Source organism: Anomalospiza imberbis, chromosome 7 (assembly GCF_031753505.1).
Source record: "Anomalospiza imberbis isolate Cuckoo-Finch-1a 21T00152 chromosome 7, ASM3175350v1, whole genome shotgun sequence".
NCBI classification, from domain to species: Eukaryota; Metazoa; Chordata; class Aves; order Passeriformes; family Viduidae; genus Anomalospiza; species Anomalospiza imberbis.
Genome location: NC_089687.1, coordinates 38,493,763 through 38,517,147, shown reverse-complemented (window position 1 = coordinate 38,517,147; position 23,385 = coordinate 38,493,763). Strand labels below are relative to the sequence as shown.

Here is a 23,385-nt window from a genome sequence, read left to right as displayed (position 1 = left end):
GCAGTTTTTATTCTACTTCAAAGTGTCACATTTTGCCCAAAGAGCAGCAGAGCCTATGATTAATAACTGCCGAGATGAGGAAAAAGGGATTAAAAATAAAAATCCAGGCCAATTTTTAAGCGTCAGAGGCTTTTTTTGCCCTGAACAGAAAACAAAACTTAACTTATTTAGTTAAATTTTTCCAGGTTCCTGTCACCGTAGAGCAGGACGGGAACAGAAATGACTCCAAGTCGAAGGCAAGAGAATGAACTCTGATTTATTTCAAATGCACCGCTCTATTTATAGGGATCATCGTGCAGACTGATTTCGTTGGTCTTAGAGTAAAAACACCTCACACCATTGGTGTGCAGTGAATGACGCACGGTGGCAGAACCTATCTATAAACAATGTGAGCAACAAGATAGATTAGAGAGGTATTTACATTCTTTCCCAACTGTCTCCCAGGCTCTCGCCTGGTTAGAAAACCTTCTAAAGCTGAACACCTGTGAGATGTCCCTCACCCTTCCAGAGGCCAGCATGTCACCTCTGTCAGGTGGCAGCACAAGTGGTGCCATTGCTTTGATCTGGCCCAACAGACTCCCTTCTGTTCCAAAAGCCACACACAAAACACACCATTGTTCCCCCCAGCACAGAGCAGGGTCTCTCAACACCTACCAAAGTGATCTTGTTCCTTAATTCCCTGAAAAAGCCCCTTCCAGATGGACCAGAGCAGGCCTGGCACCAAAGCCAACCGCAGTGTTTCATCCTCTCACGGCACAGAAGATAAACAGAAATGAAACCACATTTCCCTGCTGGAAATGCAAGCTTAGATCCACACAGGAACAGTGATAAGAGAGAACTTTCGTGGATTAACCACCTCATTCCTACAAAGTACTAAAAACCCCCTTTCAATCCTTCAGCAGGTGTCACCAACAAAGGCCACTTGAGTTTCATGACCAAGCTCACACCTGTGTCTGGTGCAGCTCCTTAGCTCCCTAGTCTGTGTCACGCAGTAATTTCTCTCCTTCTGCTTTTCCCCCCTTTACATTTCACAGCAGTACTGAACAAAACTTTCTTGTCTCCACCCAAACGTTTCCTGAGTATTTCCCAACCCTGAAATTACATTACAAAGAAGAAAATCACCTTCAGTGGGCCAAATCCAGCATTCATACGAACATTCCCCGTGTCAAAAATGATAAAAAGAATAAACCGCTGTTTCTTGACAAGAAGAGAAACAGATAATGCATTAAATAATTGAACCTGGTGATTATGAAAATAGGTGTTGCCACCTGTAAGCCTGGGGAACAATTTGAAAGAGTCGGAGGTACAAAGGATTGTGAGGAGGAAACAAAAAGCATTTTCTGTGTAGGTTCTCCCCCCTCCGTCCCCATCACAAAATTCTATACATAAAATAAATATAATATCTAGAAATGGTGCTTTTATAGGAAGGACAGCAGCACACCGTGACCTACAGCTGCAGGAAGGGGTGTTTTCTCCCCTCCACCTGCAGGAGCAAAGCAACTGCCCTGTTGTTCATATCTTTTCTCCATCTCATCCAACTGCCAGGAGAATTCTTTGGCTTGCTTTTCCCAGAGCAATTTTGATCTGCTTAGATCTGCTTCAACCTCTGCCATCTACATGGGAAAAGAAAGGGAATATTTAATTTTTTTTTTTTTTTTTTAAGGCATAGCTTGAAATGTTCTGACATTTCTACAGTTGTTTATAAACCATCAAAGAGGAGAATATCACTTGTTGGGAATGATAACAACACCATTTGTACGTAGTGAAAATGAATATTCAGTCTCTACCGGATTATTAGTTACTCAAGGTCATAGTGATCACTGTCATGCCACTCCCTAATTACAAAAGATTGGCTCCATTTTTCACTTAAGAGTGCTGAATATCCCATCAAAATTAAGTAAATATTTTCTCTAGACATATTTAAGACTGAAATATATTTCTCCTAAAAATATACTGCCTGTGGAAATTCAAGGGAAATCATGTGTGAGTCAGAGCATATACTACACAATTAAAGCAAGTTTACATTAAATCAGAAAATAACTTTAAATAACTTAAAAGAGAATTAATCGGGCTGCAAGTGAAGTCCTCTGAAGATAGTCATCGCCTATGAATAATGAGTCCCACAGATTCCAGCACGCAGCATCAAGGAAGCAATTTCACAACTCAATTGACAAAGGCTTTTGTATCAAAAGCACAACTGTTAGCTGCACATCAGGCATGTTTCCAAGGAAATGTATATAAATATACATATGTAACTCTGCTGCAGTGCACACTCATCAGTGACTTTCAGATCTAGATCCCAAGAGAAGCAGTGAATAAACTGTGTCCCTAAAAAGGGAAAAGAGGTGGAGGGGTTTGAAGGACCACAAGCCCATCTGCTCCAAAAAAAGAAGAAACCCGTGGATTTCTGAACCACGAGCCAAAATCCTGCTTGGCCTAAGGGAGTGCTCAGTGTTCAAGAGATGTCTGTGCCAATTGGCCTGGACATCACTCCCCAGGCAGGAAGGAGGAGAAAAGGCAGCACTCGCAGTGGGAAAAGCATTTTATTGCAGAGTACTCCAGCAGGAAAGGAAGGGACTGGAGTAGGAGCAGTTGGCCAAATAGAAAGTGGAAAAAGAGAACAGCGAGGAAGCAGCTCCTGAACCTCACTGCTACTATCTTCCCTTAAGAAAAGGGACTGCAATCAATGTTTTATGAATCATTTTCTTCCAGCGCCAAACTTACTCAAATTGCATGTCCATGGCCATATTTTACTCAGGTTCATAAAACCCAGAAAAATAACAGATCTTGTTGCTGCACCAAAGGAGGTCTTTTTGGGGTTTTTTTTGAGAATGAAAATGTTCTAAAAAGTGAAATAGTAAAAACATGTGCAAAGATGCTTTCAATCTACTGGCTTCTGCAGTTTGTTCGTTAGGTCACGTTCATCTGTTTCCAACAACTGCCACAAAGGCTCTTGATCACTGTTGGCCAAACCCAGGAAGCCCCAGATCTACAGTTCCATGACATAGCCTATGTATTATTTCTCTTTGTTTTAGTTACTACTGGAAAAAATGCAGATCTTGCAGTTAAACACATGCCACCCACCCACCAGTGGACATCAGATGACTCTTAATAATCACAAGCTTGACAAAATAGGAAGCAGATGGCAAAATAAATGATATTATCATAGAGCCAAACTAAAGAATCAGATATTGATTGCAACAACTGAAAATGACCCCATCCGACTCATCTCCATAATTAACTTCATCTCACACCAAAAATGGGTTTAAAGCCGAGTATTCCTCATGCAGATCAAAGGACAGAGTTGCTATGGCTTCTGCAGTTGTTTTGTAAGTAATACCTATCACCTCACCACAAAACACAGAATTTTCCAGTATGTCCCAATGTACTGGGGGATTTATCTAAGGGTAGGTGGATTCAGAGGAATGAGAAAGGCCAAAGCCATGAAGAGAGAGCTTCAGCAGTGTTCCTCTGATGTATTTCCTTGGACCTTGGCTCCTGGAGAATAGAATAACTCAACTGCACAATATCATTTAGTATTTCTAGATTTTAGCACCCAAGTAGTAAAGAGAAAGAAGTAAAGAGAAAAGAAGGAGTAAATTTTGGCTGATTCATGAAGTACAGCAAAACTGATTTTCAAAATTTCCCAGAATGCAGCAATATTCTGAAAGAAATTGACTGTCATTTTAAAATTATGGTTGACTATGTTTTCCAATTTTTTTTACACATTCTTATGTTTTTGATTGGTTTTCTTTGATGAAGTGTTTTTTGGGTTTTTTTTAAGTGAATGAAACTATTATTAGCCTTTCTAGAACTAGACAACATCCCTTTTAGAGCAGAACTAGGGTATTATTTTAAGTCATCATGAAGAAATTTCAGGAGGGTCACACAGCACAGAAAATGTCAGATTAAAATGGTGGTGGGATTTCTTGTATTGCCCTTGTGGGTATGGCCTGCTGCACATCTTGTTTTTATAAGTTTGTTCTTACCTTTTTTTTTTTTTTTTTAAATTTCCAAATTCTGTTATTTGCTGCCTGCCTGGGTCTTAAAAATATCAGCAGTGAAGATTTTCAAAAAACTTTGAGAACAACAAAAAGGGAGTTTCCTCAGCCCTAAGGCAGCACTCTCAGGCACCCATTCCAGTCCCAGCCTGCAGCACCCTCCTGTCAGCAGTGAGGTTTGGTCAAGGTAGGTGAGGTTGGAACTTGCAATCCAGAATGACAAGCTGGAGTTCTGCCTGGAGATCTCAACCACAGGAGGAGTAAGGAAATATCCCTTCTCTCCCCTTCTTTTTGATCACCTTTTGCTTGTTCCCTTTCACTCCTTGGGCTGCTTTTATAAACTCCAAGGAGAATGGTTTCACTACTGTTTGCTCCATAATAAATTTAAGCCACCAAACTCCCTGATTTTCAGGGACAGAAAAATGGATTTTTCCATCCTCTGCACATGACTGCCAGCAGCCACCATGGCTCTGCCCCTATTTGGGCTCAAACTGATTACAGGAGCTCATTAATGGAAGACAAGAGTCGCTGGGAAAAGAGTAGGAAGAGACACATGTAAGTGGGAAATGACAAGCGTTGTTCCATAGGGTGTATAAACTAACCCTTTATACTCTCACTCCTGAAAAATCCCTAATCGGTATCATAACTGCAGCTATCTTTATAACAATGACAATTCTGGCTTTGTCAGAAAGATCAAACACCCGCCACCATCCCTTTCTGACTCGCTGCAAAGACACTACATTGTGAAAGATTTTGACGTAGCACTCTCAAGCGGAGCATGTTTCTGGCATTATAAGATCAGAATCCGCTATCCCACTGCGCCAGAGTTTCAGGAAGGCTGGCATTGTGACCTCCTCACCGGCTGTTTCATTTCAGCAGGGTCTTTCTCTGCGTTCAGCTCCACCTGCCGCTTCAACTCCTCCAGGGCAGCGCCTGCCTGCTGGGCCTGCAGCCTCTGTACCTCCGTCACCCGCCTCAGCTGCTCCTCCTTCTCCCTAGAAAGTCACAGAAAATTTTCAGAGTTCAAGTATCAAACAGAAGAACAAGTGTGCTGGTGTAAAAGAGAGGCCTTTCACCCCATCAGTTTAAAATAGTATTCAGATTTCAATTTCCTGTCCCAGCTTCTGCCCAACCTCCCTTTGCAGGGCTTTGAAGAAGGCGATGGAGGGCCCGAGTTATTTTCGCTTTCTCTGATAGAATTTCACACACCCAAACACGGCGTCCACAGCTCACAACAAAACCTCCACCTTCAAAGTCTCTCTTCCTTTCAATGGCTCTCTACCCACTGTAGAACCCCTTTTATTAATCTCATCTAATTAATAAGATTGAATAATAGTAACAATAAATAAATACAAATTAGATTTCATTAAATTAGATTTAACACCCCCCAATATTTAAACAAACTCTTTTTAGCATGATTGCCTTTCCAGATTAAAAAAAAGACAAAACAAAACAAAACAAAAAAAAACCATGAAAAGTATCCCAGTGCCATCTTTGCTCAGACAAGGGACAGGATTATTCCCTGCTTGTCATAAATCAAAAAGCAAAGCAGGGCAGTGCGTGACACGTGGTTCCTTCTTAATCAATCAGAAAGCCATAATGCTGTGATGTCTAGTCAGCCTTTACAGTAATGACAGATGTTAAATCTCTGTGCAAAGATATTTCATATCAACAGCCCGCACTATTTGACATATTAAAGCTGATACATCTATAGAAATCAGGCTGGGTTTCTTCAGACTGGATGGTACATCAAAAGTAATGTTTCTGTAATATTTTATGTACATTCACATATATGAAAAGATACACATGAAAAGACAGAGACATTCACTGTATTGACACTGTATTGACACAACACAGACAAAAGTTCGGGTAGCTCATAAAATATTTCAGAAATGTTGATGTGAGTCCTCAAACATTACTAACTTTTAATAACTTGTTACTGGCTTTGTTATTAACTTTCTGTGACATGTTGCTGCTCCCACAGGTCAGCAGAGCTTCCTGACTTTGTGTTCAGACACTGGAGAACACGATGGTGGCATCGAGGGACAAAGCTGACTCCACCCATGGCTTGTAACAGAAGACACATTCAAACAGACCTGGGGCTGACATTTTCATTTTGCAGGCAGAGGACGTACCTCACGATAAATTTCCCATTTTGACAGAAATTATTTCCATATAAAACAAAGAATCTGACACGTAAGAGACGGAAAAGCCCAGTTAATTCATCTCGTCTGTCACCTCGCCAGCCCTGGAGGAGCTGCTGCAGCACTGAGTGAGCCTTTCAGAAAGGTCAGGAAGCTGCCAAGCCCAAAGTTACAGTACTCACATCCTCTTCTGTGGTTTGCAGACCAGACTTTGACAACAGGACAAAGACCATAATCCTACATCTTCACAAAGCGGCCGTTTGCAGTGCAGGAGAGCCACATAATTCCATTAGCAAAGAGATCAAAAAAATGCCACAAGCCCTGAGTCAGTACATTGCTGTTTACTTCTAGAGGTTTTGTTCATGGAAAAAAAAAAAAAAATTGGTGCCTCACTCACAGCTGATGGAATAACTGGGAATAGGGAGAAATCTCTCTCCCTGCAAAACACATCTAACAATTCCACTCCACACTGGAAGCAAAACCGAAAATTGAAGCTTAGTCAAACACTTTCACACTGCCAAGTGCCACAGGACACTGGGACAACAGCTTTGGTCCAGTCAGATGGAAACACAACAATTCTAAACTTAAAAGGACAAGATATCAGGCCTCGTGCTCATAGTGAGGCTCCAAATTTATGCATCTTCTTCCTCATGAAGATGTTTTTATTTCAAAATATTATGATGTAAACTACTTGGAATGTGGTTTTATGCACCTTCCTTTCTTTTAAGGACTTAATCCCATGAATAAATGCAACATCTCATTATAAGCAGGAAAAAACCTTCATTTTTAAGGATTTAAGGATGTGGGAGCCAGCACTCTATTTTTTGTGCAGTTCAGATTTGTACAGAAGCTTAGAAAACCTGTACAACAATGGCCCTCGGTTCACAAATAAAAGAAAAGCTTCACTTTTTTTCCCCAAGACACCGAGCAATGTGCCTTGCATGAAGCACTAAAATATTCACTTTGAAGATTATTTTTTTTCAGTTGGACTAGTTGTGGGGCCCAGTACAATACAATTACATCACTCAAATCCCCTAAAGCTGAGCTGGTCTGATTATAAAAACAGGGTGAATTTACTCTTGGCCCCCAACTTAAAAAGCAGCAAATTCCTCTTGTTGCAGTGTATAAAGGACATGGCAATGGAATGAGGAGTCTTACAGCACAAGCCATCTCAGGGAAAGTTGGCTGTGAAGACCAGAATTTCAGTTTCAGAAATCAACACCCTGAAGTGCACTCATGAGAAATACAAATATCTTACGTGCTTCCTCTTCATGCCTAATCATAAATATTTGTCTTGCTCTGTAAAATGTCTTCCAAGAGGTAACAACTAAACGCAGTGAGACTTTATAGCACTGCACTAACAAAACCCAGGGCAATTCAGGGGTTAACGGGAAAGGTTAATGAGTTTGGGATGTCCCAGCAAATGTTGGATGAATCAACACCTTCCTGGAGGGCTCCCACCATGCCCTGAACAACAGCAAGGGCTCACCAACAGCACAGGGAGCAGGAGATGCACCTGGCTGGGTCTCAGCCTCGTCAACAAATTAAAACCCTTGAGACATGAAGTGCCAGCACACACTGAGCACACTCACCCCCAAGGCTGCACAGGGACAGAGTTTCACATCCCAGCAGTAAACCCACACCCAAGCTCCCTGTGTGTCATTTAGAGAGATTTTCAGTGGAAAATGGTAGTAGGCTGTGAAACTCTTCATGATTTCTTATAAACTTACCCCAGGCTTTAATTCACAAATAGGCAAATTCTCCCCCAGGTTTTCAAAACCTGCTGGCAGCACAGCCCACTGAATCCCAGCTGTACTGGAGAACAGAAGCAGAGCAAGGAATATATTTTGCCACTGAACGAGCTTCTGAAATTTAAATTCTGATGGACTCCACAAGAGGGAGAGGCTCCATCCCTTGTCTAAGTCTCTCTCAGGTTGTTATGACTCTGGGTTTCTGCCTGGAGATAAACAGGAATCCCAGAATATCTCCAGTTGGAAGGGACCCACACTGAGTCCAACTCCCTGCTTCCCACAGAGCTACTTACAACAAAATCAAATGACTGAGAGAAGGCTGAGGTATGGGAAAAGCAGAGTCATGGCTGAGCCTGCAGCCCCTCTGCTGCTGCTGAGATCTGCTGGGAAAGGCCAGGCTGCCCTGCCATTCCCACACTACACATACTCTAATCCTAGGTACTCAGATTTGATGTACTCACACAAGTCTTTGCCCATTCCTTCCTCTCTTTCCTAAATATTGCTGCTTCTGAGGGAAAATTGCTTTGCTCCCCACCAAACTGCAAACTATTCACTTGCTGGAAGGCAGCTGAAGAAGGATATTGTTGGTTCTGCACAGCCTTCCTTTTCATTTAATGTCACAAGAAATAAAAAATTGACTCTCACTAATACCTGCTGAAAAAAAAACAGTTATCACCATTCATATAATTAATTGAGATTCAAAAAACCCTAAAAAAACCCTCTATATAAACACATTTCCAAAGGAGAGCACAATTTCTTATATAATACACAGCAAACTGTGTAGCTGAAAACACAACCTGCATCAAAACATACCCAAATTTCCCATGCAAACCAAAATTCAGGAATTTCACCTTAGTATCTTCAGTGTCTACAGATATGAGGACCCATCCGGTGTACAGACACATGCACTTGACTGTACATAGGGAAATTCAAGCAGACCCATGATCCTGCTCCTGTTCCCAGAGAGTCCCTCACATGGAGATGCACTGGTACTGCCAGGACTCCACCAAATTGCAGCAGTTTAATTAATTCATTAAATTTATAGCCAAATGCAAGACCCATGCTACCACCTTTAGTACCACAACCAGTAAAATCCACTCCCTGCCACAGCCCCTCTGACCTAACTTCTAGCATGCAGCTATTCCACTACGTAAATAATGTATTCAGGCCTAGAACACCACGTATCTATAAAAGAAGGGGTTAATGGGCTAATTGTTACAGAAAAATGCTTCAGTAGTGATGCCAAATCTGTGAAATACACAACAATCTATTTTGTTTCTCTGCTCTGTTTTTAACAGACAGTGATAGCTCAGCTTTGGGCCTAACTCCATCCCAGCTGTGGCTGGAGCATCCCTGGGCACAGGCTGGGATTCCCACAAACATCGAGGAACAACCAGGGCTCTCCTACCATGCCAGCCCCAAACATATGGAAGATGTGCAGAACACTCCTTTTTGGTGTGGAGAGGAGGAGAGACACTGCAAAGTCATTCAAGCGGAATGATAACTAAACCAAAGCCAGCTCCAAGGAGCGAAGAAGAAAGACTGAAATGTGAAGCCGAAATACTTATTGCCTTCAAAACATCATCCCTATCCTGTCCCTGGGCACTTTAATATCTGGGACTTGTTAGAAAGCATTCTAACTTGTTTCGCCATTTCAAACCATTTCAAAGAAATCAAAGAAATAAAGCCAAAAATATAAAGGCAAGAAATAAATATAAAGTGTTCCCCAGTTTTAAGAATAAGATGAGTTTGTCTTTGTGAGAAAAAGCACAAATCCACTCATAAACTGTTTTCAGTTTGCATAATTTGAGATGTATAACATCAAAAAGCTGGTCTGCATTCCTTCAAGTAAGCTCCAACAATGGAAGATATTTACAATACAGTTATTGTTTTAAACTATAAACTTATGTTTTAAACAAATCACGAGAAAACATTAACAAATTAAATCACTCCTTAAAGCCATTAATGAGTTCGGAGCAAATAATACTCCACGTGTGCAGTATCCCACTGAAATAAGAATAACGCATTAGATTCAAAATGAACGGCTCACAAATTAGGCAGGCATTGGTTAAACACACTAATAATTATTATAACTATTTCTCATTACAAAAATGACAGGGCACTGTTGTGCTAGGTGCTGTGCAAACAGAATGAAAGAGCAACTGCCAAATGATGAATGTGATGTGGGTTAGAAGGCTGGACAAGTGCTGTACATGTGGCTGGAAAGGAAAACTTGGCAATTTTGCTCCAGACTGCAGAAACTGTCTCCAAGATTTAGATCCACCACATATAGGAGAGAGCACAGGGCCTCAGTTATCAAGGGAGGAGGATTAGAACAGAGATTAAACAGTCACGGCTTTCCCATGCTGAGACCACGGCTAAACCTCAGCGAGGACAACACGGAGGGGAGAATTAGAGAGACAGGTGCAGCTAATGGCTTAGAAAAGGGGAGACAAGTCTGTAGTTAAAAGGTGGCCCTGAAAGCCAGCACAGACAGCAAAGAGATTCACGAGGTACCCAAAGAAGAGGAGCAGGGAAGGCAAAGAGGGAGATCAGAGAACGGCGCTGTGGCACTGAGAGCTGGGGGTGGATAAAATAAACCATCCAAGGACAAAGTATGTGAGAAATCACCAGGCACGGGACAGAGCCAGGCAAGGAGAATCACTTAACACTAACAAAGCACAGCCCAGGCTGTGTGAAGAGTGGCAGAGCCAACAGTGGTTGGCAAACCAAAGATGCTGAGGATGAGCTGCCAGGATTAAGACTGTTAAGGAGGTACAAGGGCTCAGAATTCATCTTGTCATTCTACTGACTTAAGGTAACTAATTTGATGGTTAAAATAATTGGTTAGTTCAGGATTCAGAGTAGTAATATTAATGTTGTAGTAGATAATTAAGATATTTAATTCTGGGGAACCATGAGTGTCTACTTGGCTCATTCGTTTCTTCTTTCCAAGAGGACATGGATTGTGTCACAATTTTCTTTTCCTTAAAAGTACTGTTTGAATGATCAGATTCAACTCCTTCATGAAGGTTGGTTGTATTGTTGCTGAAGCTGAAGGAAAGTTGTACAAAGTACATAAAAAGCAAAAGCAAAATTAAGAATATCAAATGTAATTGAAGTAGAGAGATCACAATCATCACGCAACAACACGGAACAGAGTTTTTCCTTGTACTGTTTTGTAGATGGTTTCTAAGTGACTCAAAGGAGGTGACTGCCTGAAACATTTCATGCTTTTTAACAATCAGTAATCAAATTCAATCATCTGTACAACTTTCTTTAGCCAACTGAAAGCTTTTCTCATTTCATCAATGTTTTGGGCATTGTATAACCTCAAAATGAGAAAAGAAATAAGAAATCTGAAACATACACCAACATGAGAGGGAAGCCTTTGGAGTTACAAGGAAACAATTCTGCCATTAGTGTTGTTTATTTGTATTTTCATTTAGTCAATGTAATTGTGATAGTCCTTAACTACATGAATTATTAGAATAGCAATTTACAGCAATTAATGAAGTGCTACAGCATGACACAGCAACGCTCTTTACCTCACAAGGCAATACTTTCAATTTCATAAGCTGTGTGCCATATCAAACCAGTTTCACAGTTGTTATCACTAAAAAGATGTCATGTGATATCTATATAACCATCTTGAGGGACGTAACAGTCCCAGAGCCAAGGATTAAAAATCAACTGTTACATTTTTTTCTACAACTGGAGCCTTCCTTTCAAGACATATTTCATTATTGCCAGTAGGTCTCCAGAGAAAGAGGGGGAAAGAAAACGAAAGGCTGTAAATAGTTAATAGAACACTTCATTTTTGCTTTTAAGTGAGACTATTAAACAAAGCTACCATATTTCGGAGCCCTCTGTTCATGCTCCATGTTGTGGCCCCTCGAGCGAGGGTTAGGGAGTGTTTACAATACGCTGGAAACTTTGACTGGGTTTGCTCTAAAAGGTTTTAGGTGCTCAAGCACCAAGTGGAGAACAGCTGCTAGGCTTTCCACTGATTCTTAAAGGAGAAAAAAAAACAAAAGCCAAACCAAAACCCACCATACCAAAAAAACACACACGGTTTTAAAGAGTAAGACTATATCCCAACTCCTCAGCCACATCACATTGCCATTGTTTTTAAATCACAGACGCGGCTTTTTTCATCGTATTGCAATGGCTGTAACGAGACAACCCTCAACATTTAATAAAAGATAATGATGAACACAATGAACATGAGTATAAACTCTTAACAATGCTCTTCTATTGCAACACTTGGAAGTAAAGACAATGCCTGCTCATATTCCTTTAATTATTTCCGGCTTTAAATAGTAATAGCTTTTCCATTCTGACAAGAATTGTCTCCACACACAAATACTCCATTTTCAAGGAAAAATGGAATTAACTGCAGGAAAACAGCTACACTTAGGCAATTACCCGGAAAATTGTAATGATTAAGCTGTACAATCAAAAACGTATCAGCAGCTCTAGGAAATCCTTTTGGCCAATACTGATCAAAGGCCCAGCAAGGAGTCAAAAATTCAAGTGCTGTTCAGCTGTAGCCAAGCTACTTAGCAGGTGCTGCCCTGACAGGGCAGCTCTCCCCCATCCCTCCCTCTCCCTTTGCTCCCAAAAGAAGTGCTCAGGAGGAAGCAGAAGCCGGGGTGGCTACAGGGCCAGCCCTGTCTGGTGTCTTCAGTAACTACAGGCAGGGCTGTAAAACAAACACTTACTGTTCTAACTTCAGGTCTTCTTCTCTCGTCTTGTCTTGTCCTTATGTGGCAGAGAAGTCAATTCTTCTCATCCCCTGCAGATCCCTGAAAAACCACAGAGAGAAAGCTGGTCAGAGAGAGATGCCTAAAGCAATTCCAAAGCCAGGCTTTCCTAAATTTCCAGAGAAAATGTTCATTTCTCCCAGGCATAGTCTATGTAACGGGCTCTTCCACTCTTGCCTTCTTTCCTAGCACTCCCTCCAATAATCGAAATGGAACCTTGGCTTCTCACCTGGCAGCTCACAGTGCTTTGTACCATTAAACTTTTCCCAAGCACAGAAAAATTCAGCAGCAGGTTCCTTGTTCAATGGCTGAGAGTGCAGTGAGGACTGGAAGCAGGAAAATTATCAGGAAAAAGCAAGCAATTAGAAGGCAGCTAATCAGTGTGCACAGTCTGGCCTAACATATAGCCCTGCCCCCGCCCCCCCCCCAAAACATCCTCGACCCCATAACTCCAGCTGTCAGTAAAGAGCCAAATTTTTAAAAACAGCCAGTAAAATCTGATTTTTTAAACCCATAAATGTAACAATTTTGTCAGCATGCTATAAAACCCGAGGCCCAGGTTGCAGCCACACCCACAGTTATTTATAAATAAATCAAAATTTCTTTTTATAAACACACTCCTTTTTATAAACACACTGCAGTTGCCTACAGTCAGAAATGGTCACTTATCTGAGAGGATGCTTCTGAAGTGAATCCCACAGCACGCCTGGGTTGCAGGAATCCTCCCACCAGCTCTCCTGGGTACCAATGTTGATGCCCTGGGATTGCTCCTTGTGGTCTTCCTCCACTTTCCCGTGCTTGGCAAACAAAGGATCCTGGCTCTTGGCAGGGTTATCCACGGCAGGCAGGTCCAGGTCATCAGTCGCAGTTCTGGGTCTCTTTTGGGTCGTCATGGTCAAATTTGCTGCACGTTGTGCAGCAGTCATGGCCGGCAGTGCTGGCAGCACCACATTTTTCCTCTCAGTTTGGAATGAATCTTCTGATGCTCTGGACCAGAGAAGCAAATTCATGATCATGATGTACATATAACCTAGGCATTTCTTAAAAGCTTGCCTATATCCTGCCATTCATGCCAACGTCTCAACTAGACATCACTGCCAAAGCTGAGCGGCTCCAAATAAGAGGGAGTTTGAATTGGCAGAGACTTTCACATTCAATAACAGTGGCCTAGCAGATTTCTGATCATCTGAAATCAGGATGACCTGGGAATTCTGGCAGCAAGAAGCAGCCCCAAATAGCTCTCAGCCTTGTTTCACCACTGCCCATTTCCATCATTTTTAGCCAGCTTCGCAAGGTTTCCAAGAACACACCAAGTAGTGAATCCCAGCTCATGGACTGCAGCATCAGAAGAGCAGGAAATGAAGTTAAACCCAGGGAGAAGGCTCAGGGGTGAGGCTGCACTTCTTGCCTAACTCTGCTGGGCATGGGACGGTCCGCTCACCTCTTTCAGCACCCACTTTTCCCGTGTTTTGGTCCCTACTCACTGCACACGTGCTCTCCAGCTGCTTTGCCTTGGCTCAGCTGATGCTGCACCAAGGATGATTTGACACAGAGCACAGCACCATCCTCGACCCGATCCAGACTCCTCTCTGCCCTAAACTACCTCCTACCCTTCCCACTCCAAAAGCCAGCACATGACTAAGACAGCTGCTCATTTTCCCTGAGGAAAAGGAAGGAAGGAACTCCAGAATTAAAGCTCTTCCACTCCTACTGCAATTGGAATATCCCTTCCCCCAGCCAGTCATCAGCCCCGACACCTCTGTGCTTTCAAAGGATGTCAGAAGCGAAGGGCTCCCTACCCTTACTCACCTACACCTTCAGAGTGGCTTTCTGCACTCGTTGCTTCTGTGGGAATCGTCAAAATCAGAGAGTTTTAGGGAAGCTACAAAAAGCAGACCTCAGAGACAACAAAACTACAATTAGAGCTAAGCAATAGCCGTAAGATTTTTCACCAGAAAAATTATATAAGAAGTAGAAAAACAAGGACAATAGAACAATAGTCTGTATATTAACACTTGTCTAGAATAACTCCCTCAGCTACAGAAAAGTACATCTAGCAAGATATTAAGAAGTTCCAAGCTTAACAATGGAGCTCTGTGCATTGTGTTTTAAAGCTTACAAACAAGTATTACATTCAAAATAAGGAAACACTCTTAACAAAAAATGCATGTACTTCTAGTAGTTAGATACAACTACTATCAATATGCTTTTGTTTTTTGTGATTAGTCAAAAAACTTTTGAAGTAAGTTGTAACATTAAGTTCTTTGTATGCTACCAAAAATGTAGACTACTACTGTCTTCCCATTGTCATAACCATGTCATAAGACTAATGCTAAAAAAGAAACTTAACACGCGTTCCACAGCAATCCCATCCCATTCATAATTTATACATAACCCCCCAACCAACAATAGCTTCCAGCATGTAAAGGCCAATCTGCAGCAGCTGTAGCTGCAGAATGCACATCATGTTAGAAGCCAACTCTTGAGTGTCTGGACAGGAGATACAGTTCTTCATCTTTCCCTTCTGAAGAGAGACTTAGATTTACACATCTTTCTGACATCCCATCACTGCATACTCACTTCACTTTATTGGAGCCTTTGTTTGCTGAAAGCTGAAATTATTTTGTTGGGATTTTTTGTCTCATTCCTTTTTCTTCCTGGGAGTATCCCCCTTGTCTTCCCTCTAGCAGCAAGAATAAAAACAGGGAAAAAAATTCACTCAGGTCTTGGAAGTTCACCTAAAGTACAGACCAATACAGCTCAGTTTGATCGATTCTGGTTGAAAACAGAAAAAAACAGCACACTGGAACTCCCTCTAGAGGAGAAGCATCACGGCTCTACTGCCAAACTATGAAGGGGAAACTCCACACGGGTTTTTCAAACACCACCTTGGTCATTGTCCAAACCCACTTCCTCTAGCCCCTCTCACCTTCTTTTTGGGGGACTCCTCAGGACTCCTCATGGCTTTCCTCTTCACGTCTGCCTCCCTTGCAGGCAAGAACAACTTCTTCTCCCCAGGAGGCAAGGGCACCTTCCCTTTGTGCAAATCCCCAGGCCTGTGGCCACTGGGCATGAAGGCATCATACTCCTGAGCATGTCTCAGGAGACTGGGCTCCAAAAAGCCTTTGGTGTTGACCTGGTGGGAGCCCTTTCTCTTCTCAGAGGCCTTTGTGAAGTGCTGGCTTCAGGCCTTTTTTGTCGGTGGCTTTTGGCTTCACTGTTTTCTTGACTTGGGGCTGGTTCTTGCAAGACTGGTCTGTGACCTGCAAAAGACCAGCCTCACTCTCTACCTTCCAGACTCTCTTGGATTCGTCATGTACCTGGGACATACTTGGCCTTTTGATACCTAGAGTGTTCTTGGGCAAGGCCTCCTTGGTGTGCACAGGAGGCTTCAGAAAGCTGGGCTTGGATGTAACATCAGATTCGTGGGCAGGCTTGGCCACTTGGCCACAACTCTGGGCAGGAACCTTGGGCACATGGGCAAAGCTCTTGTCAGGCTCCTCGTGCTTCCTGTTCTCAGAGGGTTTTTGCACTCCCAGCTTCAGGCCTTTTCGGAAAGCAGGTTTTGGTTTCTCTGCTTCTTGGACTTACAGCTTGTCTTTGGAGGACTGGTCTCTGACCTCCAACGGACCAGGCTCACTCTCCAGCTTCAGGACTTTCTTGGATTTGTCATGCTCCAGGGGCTCGCTGGGCCTTTTGATACCCACAATCTTCCTGGGCAAGGCCTCCTTGGTGTGCACAAGAGGCTTTAGAGAGCTGGGTGTGCTCATACCATGAGATTCCTGAGGAGCCTTTGTCACTTGGCCATAGGTCTTGTGAAAATGCTCGGTCATTTGGCCAGAGGTCTTGTGAGTGTCCTCGGCCACTTGGGCAAAGGTCTTGTGGACATCCATGGCCACTTGGCCACAGCTCTTGTAAGAAGGCTCCCTTGCCTTGGACTGGTGCTGGCAGGAATTGCTGCTGATGCCCTGCTCCTGCTTCACACCCTCCTCACGTCCATGCCCATGGGCAATTTCCATGGGAGCCTCTCTTTGTACTGCTCCTCGCTTTATCTGGGTCATTAGGTTGTCAAGCTGCCACTTTTTAGAAGCTGATGGCTCAGGCTGCCAACAAAAGAGAAAAGAAGGATTCAAGACTGATGCCTTTTTGGCTCTTTCTGTCCTAGCACAGCTCCCCAGAGCCCAGAGACTCTTGCCCAGAAGTCTGGCCTTTGGCCTGTGAAGAACTGACTCTAAACTAACAGGCCACAGGCACTAACTTGCTCCTTGAGCACCATGGATGCACGTGTGATGAATAAAATTCATAAACCAGTCAGTGGCGAATGCCTGAGCCTTCACTGGAGTGAGAGGGGTCTTGCAAATCAGTATTTCCAGGACAAACCGGGCAGAATTTGGTAACGGAGGAGAAGTACAACATCTGCGTCCTTCCTAAGACACCAGCCCTGCAGTGGGCAAGGGGCTGTGGAAGCAGCCTCTCCATGGTCTCTCAATTCACCTCACATGCGGGCAGGTCCAGCCCCCTTGGAAGGTTATCCTGCTCACTGTCACAGGAGCTGGTCTCTCTGTCACAGACTGAGGAGCTGTGGCAGTCCCTGGTGCTCTCTGACGCCGAGCTGCTGGGCTGTGCTGGTGCCATCCTCTTGTGCTGGAACTGGAGAGCTCTGCCAGGCCACCAGAAGACAAAATTAGGAAGCAGCAGGGGGGAAGGTTACTTACTTATTCCACTGACATGGCAGCATTCAAAACTAAAACTGAGCCCCGTGTTTGGGCACTGGGAGCAGAGGGGAGAAGGCCAGAGGAATACATTGCCGTGCTCAAAATACCAAGCACCAGAATAAAAAAAAGCTTGGAAATTATCAAACCTTCCACTCACACCCATTCAGACAAACATACACAATTCCCATAGGTTATAGAAACGTTGCCTTTATCCCACTCTACAACTAGCTATATTCTTAGCATATAAAGTGAGGTTTTTAGACCATCCATGTGAAATACTATATTTCTTTGTGTTTCTTTTTAAATAAAATACCTCCAACACTTTTTTGAAAACTTCTACTTGGGCAATGGAAGAAAGTTTTACAACAAAATAACTTTAAAATGTCATCAGTAGATCTACACAGTTTAGGTAGCTGTAGCTTTACTTGTCCTGCTTGGCATCAAAACCATATCCAGGAATGATCAGATTCAGCTGGTATCCCTTAGCATTTCTACCAGCTTAATCTATTGTCAGTAGGTTGAGAAGTTCAAAGTGTGACAAGATGTTAAGCACCACAGATTAAAAGAAGACAAAAACCTCAGTCTGGTACACAAAGACTGAGGTTTTTTCTCTTCGCTTTTATTCTGTTCTGGTTTGAATCGCAGTCATTGTCACCATGACATGGTTGAGTGCACTCGGCCTTGCTGCGTTAACCATAGGACTTGATGATCTTCCAGGTCTTTTCAGACCTAAACAATTTAGTGAGACCTTCATAAAACAATAATGTTTCTGTTGGTGAAAATTCCCTGCAATGAAGTTTTCTGAGAAGAATCTGACTGATAAGCCAAATTTTTGTACATTCCAGGTTCTTTTAAGTACCTGCCCAGCAGAGATGAGGACAGAGTCGGGTTACTTACGCTGCTCTTGGCTGAGAACTCGGCAAGGTTTCTGAAGCTGTGCCAGCCTGCTCTGGAAAGCAAAAATGAAAAAGTTGCATTTATATGCCTCCCTTGTCGCGTATTTTACCCTGTGGTCTGTCAGCACCAGATGAGAGAGCCACTTTTTTCTAGGGAAGGGTATGCCACCAAGATTGTTCATCACTCCAGGTGGGAGTTTCCTAACTAAATACTGCTGGTCCTCTGCTGAACAGCTACCTTAAGGTCTAGGTAATGATTGGTTACAGTTTCTTAAGCCATTCCTAAATTCATCCCTGTTCAGCAAAGCAGAGGAAATCACGCTGCTGAATCAGTGTAAGCATTCTATGGTCTCTGCCACAAATAACATTAAAAAATTACCTGTCAGCACACAAAGAACTGCGTTTTCTTTGCATTTCTACTTACTCTGCTTCTGTGCTGCAGATCCATCAGGTTGGGATTCCTAGAATAAAAGGACAAAGTAGCTTAGCATGTAGCTAAACAACACAGCTACTGACACCAAGACTGTGTTAACGGCACGTTACGGGCATGTGCACTTTTGAATAAATATTTCTAAAGCATTCTAAGAGCTGCCAAACAGCTGAGCTGGATTTCTGCTAAGCAGAAAGATCTCTTGCATTTAATCAGAAGCCCTGGCATAAATGGGCTGGGTCACCTTTGTTGCCGATGGAAGTTTGGAAGTCTCTGCTCTAGCTGGCGTCTGAAGAGGTGACAGTGAGCTGCTCATTTCCTGGAAAGAGAGGGAGAGAAGCAGCTCTCAAAATGTATTTTTGTCCCCACTCATTTCGTTAACGTATGCAAAACATAAGCAAGCACAGAGATCTTCTATTTAAGAGCACTTACCCTCAAAATGTCTTCAATCAGTGGCACATCAGAGGGCTTCTTTGCCTGAAACAAGAACAAGGGAAACAGAAGGGGTTTGTTTGGGTTTTTTACTAATCGGCAAGAACTCAGCAAACCTTTGCTTACCAACAGCTCTGTAAATGCATTGCAAGTGTACTAAGAATATAATTAAAGTAAGGATGAAAAGCCTATCTAAAGGGGAGTTAATAATGGAGACCAGGCATGGAGAGAGCTGAACCCAGAATCTGGCAGTCAGGGAGCACTGATTCCATTTCTACTCCTACTTCTCTTTGTTACTATTACTATTTTTATTTATTATTAATATTATCACTATTATTATTATTACCATCATTATCATATCCTTATTATCACTATTTTTAATAAGGTATGTTCTTGTAGTCTGCTCCCTTAATGGAACTGCATTTTCCTTAAGATGCTGTTGAAGCAGTTGAGCCTTGCCTGCAAAGGCACAGGCTGCCTCTGCATGTAAGAGTTGTGCATAAAGCCTCAGGAGTTAAAAAAAAAACAGTTAGAAATAAGAGTTCCCAATTCTCCTAAGACAGTTCACAAGTGACAAGAATATTTGTCATTCACACAAATAAAATCAGACTCTTTCTTGTAAAAAAAAAAAAAAAACCCAAAAACACCTGGGTATGATGGAACCCCACACAAGGTGCAGTTTCTGCTTGGTTTCTAACTCTCAACACTGTTTATCGTCAAGGAACTTAGGCTGGCCTCCAGGCAGGCTCCTTCTGCCAAGACTGAAGTTCTGCTCAGCAGAGAGATCTCTTGTAATTTATCAGAAGCCCTGGCCAAAATGGGCAGGGTTGCCTTTGCCTGCAATGGAAATTCGGAAGTCTCTGTTCTAGCAGGTGTCCGAAAAGGTGGCAGGAGAGATGACAGGGGGCTGCTCATTTCCTGGAAAGAGAAGGAGAGAAGAAGCTCACAGGAGTTTTGCTGATGGACACAGAGGCAGTTTCACCCTTCCCAGAGTCAGAGGGATCCACCTCCCCATGGATTTGTACCGGCTTTCCCATGGAGATCTGGTATTGAAGAGCACCCACCTCCAGTATTCCTTCAGTGGACTGCTCATACATGTGCACGATGGGCTGAAACAAGAAAGAGGGAAGCACTGTGAGTTTGTTTGGGTATTTTACTCCTTGATACCAAACAAGCATGCGCTCAGCAAACATTTGTTGACCAACAGCTCTAGAAATGTCTTTCAAGTCCATTCATAATGAAATGCTAATAAGGAATAACAGTTCCATCTGAAGGGCAGTAAGGAACAGAGACCAGGCAGAGCAAGAGCTGAAACCACCAGTCACCTCCTGCAAGATCAATGTCTGGCTTCCCTGGCAGTCAGGAAACACCGTTTCCATTGCTGACTTTTATTGAATATGGTTAAGAAAGCTCCACATTCTTACTTTGCTTGGGAGTTTCTGGGATGACGCATCCTTCGCACAAAGACATTCTCAAGTCCCCCAAACCCCAGAGTCAGCACGAGCCACTGCAGAAGGTGCCCCATGGAACGTGTCCATCACGTCCCTGCTTAGGTCAGCACAATAAAAAAACAGATTTCCAAATAGCTTTGCTTAGGAAAAAATGCTCAGTGATCAAGACCAAACTAATGTAAAACATAAAAATTGTGTATTTAAATACTGGCATGATTTGAAGACATAGTTTACACTCATTTGCTCTTTCTTCATATCATTATAATAGAGAAAAGCTGCAGGTAGCTTTTATCTTCTTCTTTTTGGAGAAGGAGTGTTTGGGGAATAGGGAAGGGGTAAAACAATGTTATTAGTCCTTCAGAGTCATTAATATGAAGAAAGAAAAGTGCTCCAAGATGACTTGCTTACAGCTGCAGAACATGTCATGGAGTAAACCCCGCCTTCATTAAATGGGTGAGAAAGCATTCTATTTGTTTGGAAGTTCTTATGATCAGTCTAGATGTGCTTCATTGTAACGTGACGCTAAAGTGCCTCAATTATGATGTGTATATTTTGGTGCCAGAAGGGTTTTTTTCTTATGCTAAATTATTAAGTTCTGTCAGCTGCTGGGCTGTCATATAGAGATACAGTAAATCACATTATATTTTGTCATGGATTACACAGAGCAATAAATTTGGGAACAGAGATCAAAGTAGTTTTGCAATCACATCTGAGTGTAGGAGGTGTGTTTAACTTGTAGAAAATCTGATTTAGGTGAAACTGTTGCAGTTCTTGTGTGAATTTGAAATGAATTTGAATGTTTGCTTGAAAATGAATAAGGTACAAATCCCCAAAAGAGTTCTCCTGTATTTAGTTCAGAGGAGTTAATTCTGACCTACAGCTGCAGGACAGAGAACAGATAAATAATTAAACATTAGGATTGTTAAGAGTCTTGCAATGCCTTATTTATGTTTTTAATTGCTTTGATGATGGAGCAATATATTCCATTTTCTTTTTAATTGGGCCTTTGCTGGACTTGGGAAGTTTCTCCTCGGCTCGGTAACGCGGTCTGGCTCTGGGAAGTTGTCACTCTTTTGGGGAAGCTTTGTTGTATTTAAAATACAAAAGTAATCCAACATAATCTTGCTAAGGAGCACGGATGGCTTCAGATCACAGATTTGTTGGGGGATATGGTTATGTTTTCAGTGTCTGTCTTTCCAACTGTAGAAGCTTAACTTTTGTTGGGCTCTTGTCTAATGATGCAGCTTCAAAGTACTGAGTTAACTTTGTGATACTGAGTTAATTTGGTGATACCAAGTTAAGTCAGGGGTGCAGAGTTTGTCCTTTGTTCCCACTTTTTCTTCTATTTAATAGCAAAGATTCTGTCTTAAAATTACGCATACGTAGAATATTTTTCTACTCATTGTTCTCTTAATAAATGCTTGTTCTTGCCACAAAACTCAAAACAGCAATGCAAAAGGAGGAGAGCCTTCATCCAGATGACCACCAGAGAGCAGAAGGCGACCCCCTAGCAACTGGAGGCGCACGCGCAGAGTACTCCCGGAAAAGCCACAAACGCGGAAAAAGGGGGAGAATAAAGGACCATGGGAAAAGGGAAACGGGGTGAGCCGTTGGCGGAGCACTGACTCCCCGGCTGCACCCAGCGCTGTTTGCTGGTCATTGCTTGCTGTAATCAATAAATTTTCTAATCAATCTCTAAAGGATTGGACAAATTATTTACCTTAACTTATAACACCACCATCAGCCCTTCTGACGGTCATTTTCTTCTGACATCTATCAAATTACACAGTCTTGAATTTTGGTACAAAGCATAGTGCTGTCAAACTTAAAATATAAATATTCCAGAATGTGGAGTGGTGTGTTGTTTTTTGAGGTAAATGGGCCCCATTTACATTAGTTCATTGATATTAAATTCCTTGCTGCACGTCAGAGAACAGTTGCTTCTTCCCTGGAGCAAGTTTTCTTTCTTCTTCTTCCCCCACCCTTTGATTTTTCCCTCCTTTTTTTTTTTTCTTCTTTTTTTTTTTTTAAAGTCTGCTTACACTTTCATCTAACTAATTATTGAGGATCAGCTTATGGATGGCCACTTTTAGCTAGTTGCAGACATTTTGAAAAATGATTCTTTCATACATACTACCCTAAACAGAAAAGTTCTTTAATCTGCTGCTTCTTTATCAGTGAATGTGGTGGTGTGTGTGTGTGTGTGTGTGTGTGTGAGTGTGTGTATATAGCTGGAAGATAGAGAAACATGGAATTATTCAGATTGGAAAAGATCTCTGGGGTCATGGAGTCCAATCATAAACCCAACACTGCCAAGCCCATCACTAAACCCTGATTGTTGTGGTTGGAAGGGGCCTTAAAACTCATCCAGTGCCACCCCTGCCATGGGCACGGACACCTTCCACTGTCCCAGGCTGCTCCAGGCCCTGTCCAGCCTGGCCTTGGGCACTGCCACCGATCCAGGGGCAGCCACAGCTGCTCTGGGCACCCTGTGCCAGGGCCTGCCCACCCTCACAGGGGTGGATTTTTCCCCAATACCTTACACAACGCACAGATTTGTAATGTTTCGAGGCTTCTGAACAGCTTCATTTTTGAGAAATATCCAAGACGTCTCAAATGCTTCCATGGGTGTTGCTGGAGGATGGAATTGTCCACGTGGCTGCCAACCCCAGCATGCAGCTGAGGGAGAAGAGGGACTTAGGGGTGTTCAGGGCATGTGCTCCATCGAGTGGAACTGGGACTGGAAGTTCCTTCTGCTGCACCTCATACCTTCAAATAGCTTATAAATACTTGGTAATT

General features: G+C 42.6%; 2 protein-coding genes across 2 annotated transcripts in view; both read right to left on the bottom strand.

The window, feature by feature from the left end:
* The window catches only part of LOC137477521 (maestro heat-like repeat-containing protein family member 7), a 185,734-nt gene that overhangs the window by 29,283 nt on the left and 133,066 nt on the right, over window positions 1–23,385 (bottom strand). The window lies entirely within an intron of this gene.
* On the bottom strand, window positions 15,821–19,305 carry LOC137477665 (AF4/FMR2 family member 1-like). Its single transcript, XM_068196821.1, has 7 exons — window positions 18,948–19,305; window positions 18,698–18,734; window positions 18,275–18,326; window positions 17,157–17,322; window positions 16,572–16,765; window positions 16,283–16,538; window positions 15,821–15,925 (listed from the first exon to the last, which is right to left on the bottom strand). Exons 1-7 carry the CDS (start codon window positions 19,017–19,019, stop codon window positions 15,821–15,823), a joined length of 882 nt encoding a protein of 293 aa, XP_068052922.1. The 5' UTR covers window positions 19,020–19,305.

Bases quoted from the DNA above. Each gene is read 5' to 3' on its own strand.
- LOC137477665 (XM_068196821.1), bottom strand. From the start codon at position 19,019: ATGAGCAGCTCACTGTCACCTCTTCAGACGCCAGCTAGAGCAGAGACT. The intron at 18,327-18,697 runs GTAAGTAGAAAT...TTTGCTTTCCAG, and splicing joins ATCTGCAGCACAGAAGCAGA to AGCAGGCTGGCACAGCTTCA. The intron at 16,766-17,156 runs GTGAATTGAGAG...TTTTGTTGGCAG, and splicing joins TGGACCTGCCCGCATGTGAG to CCTGAGCCATCAGCTTCTAA.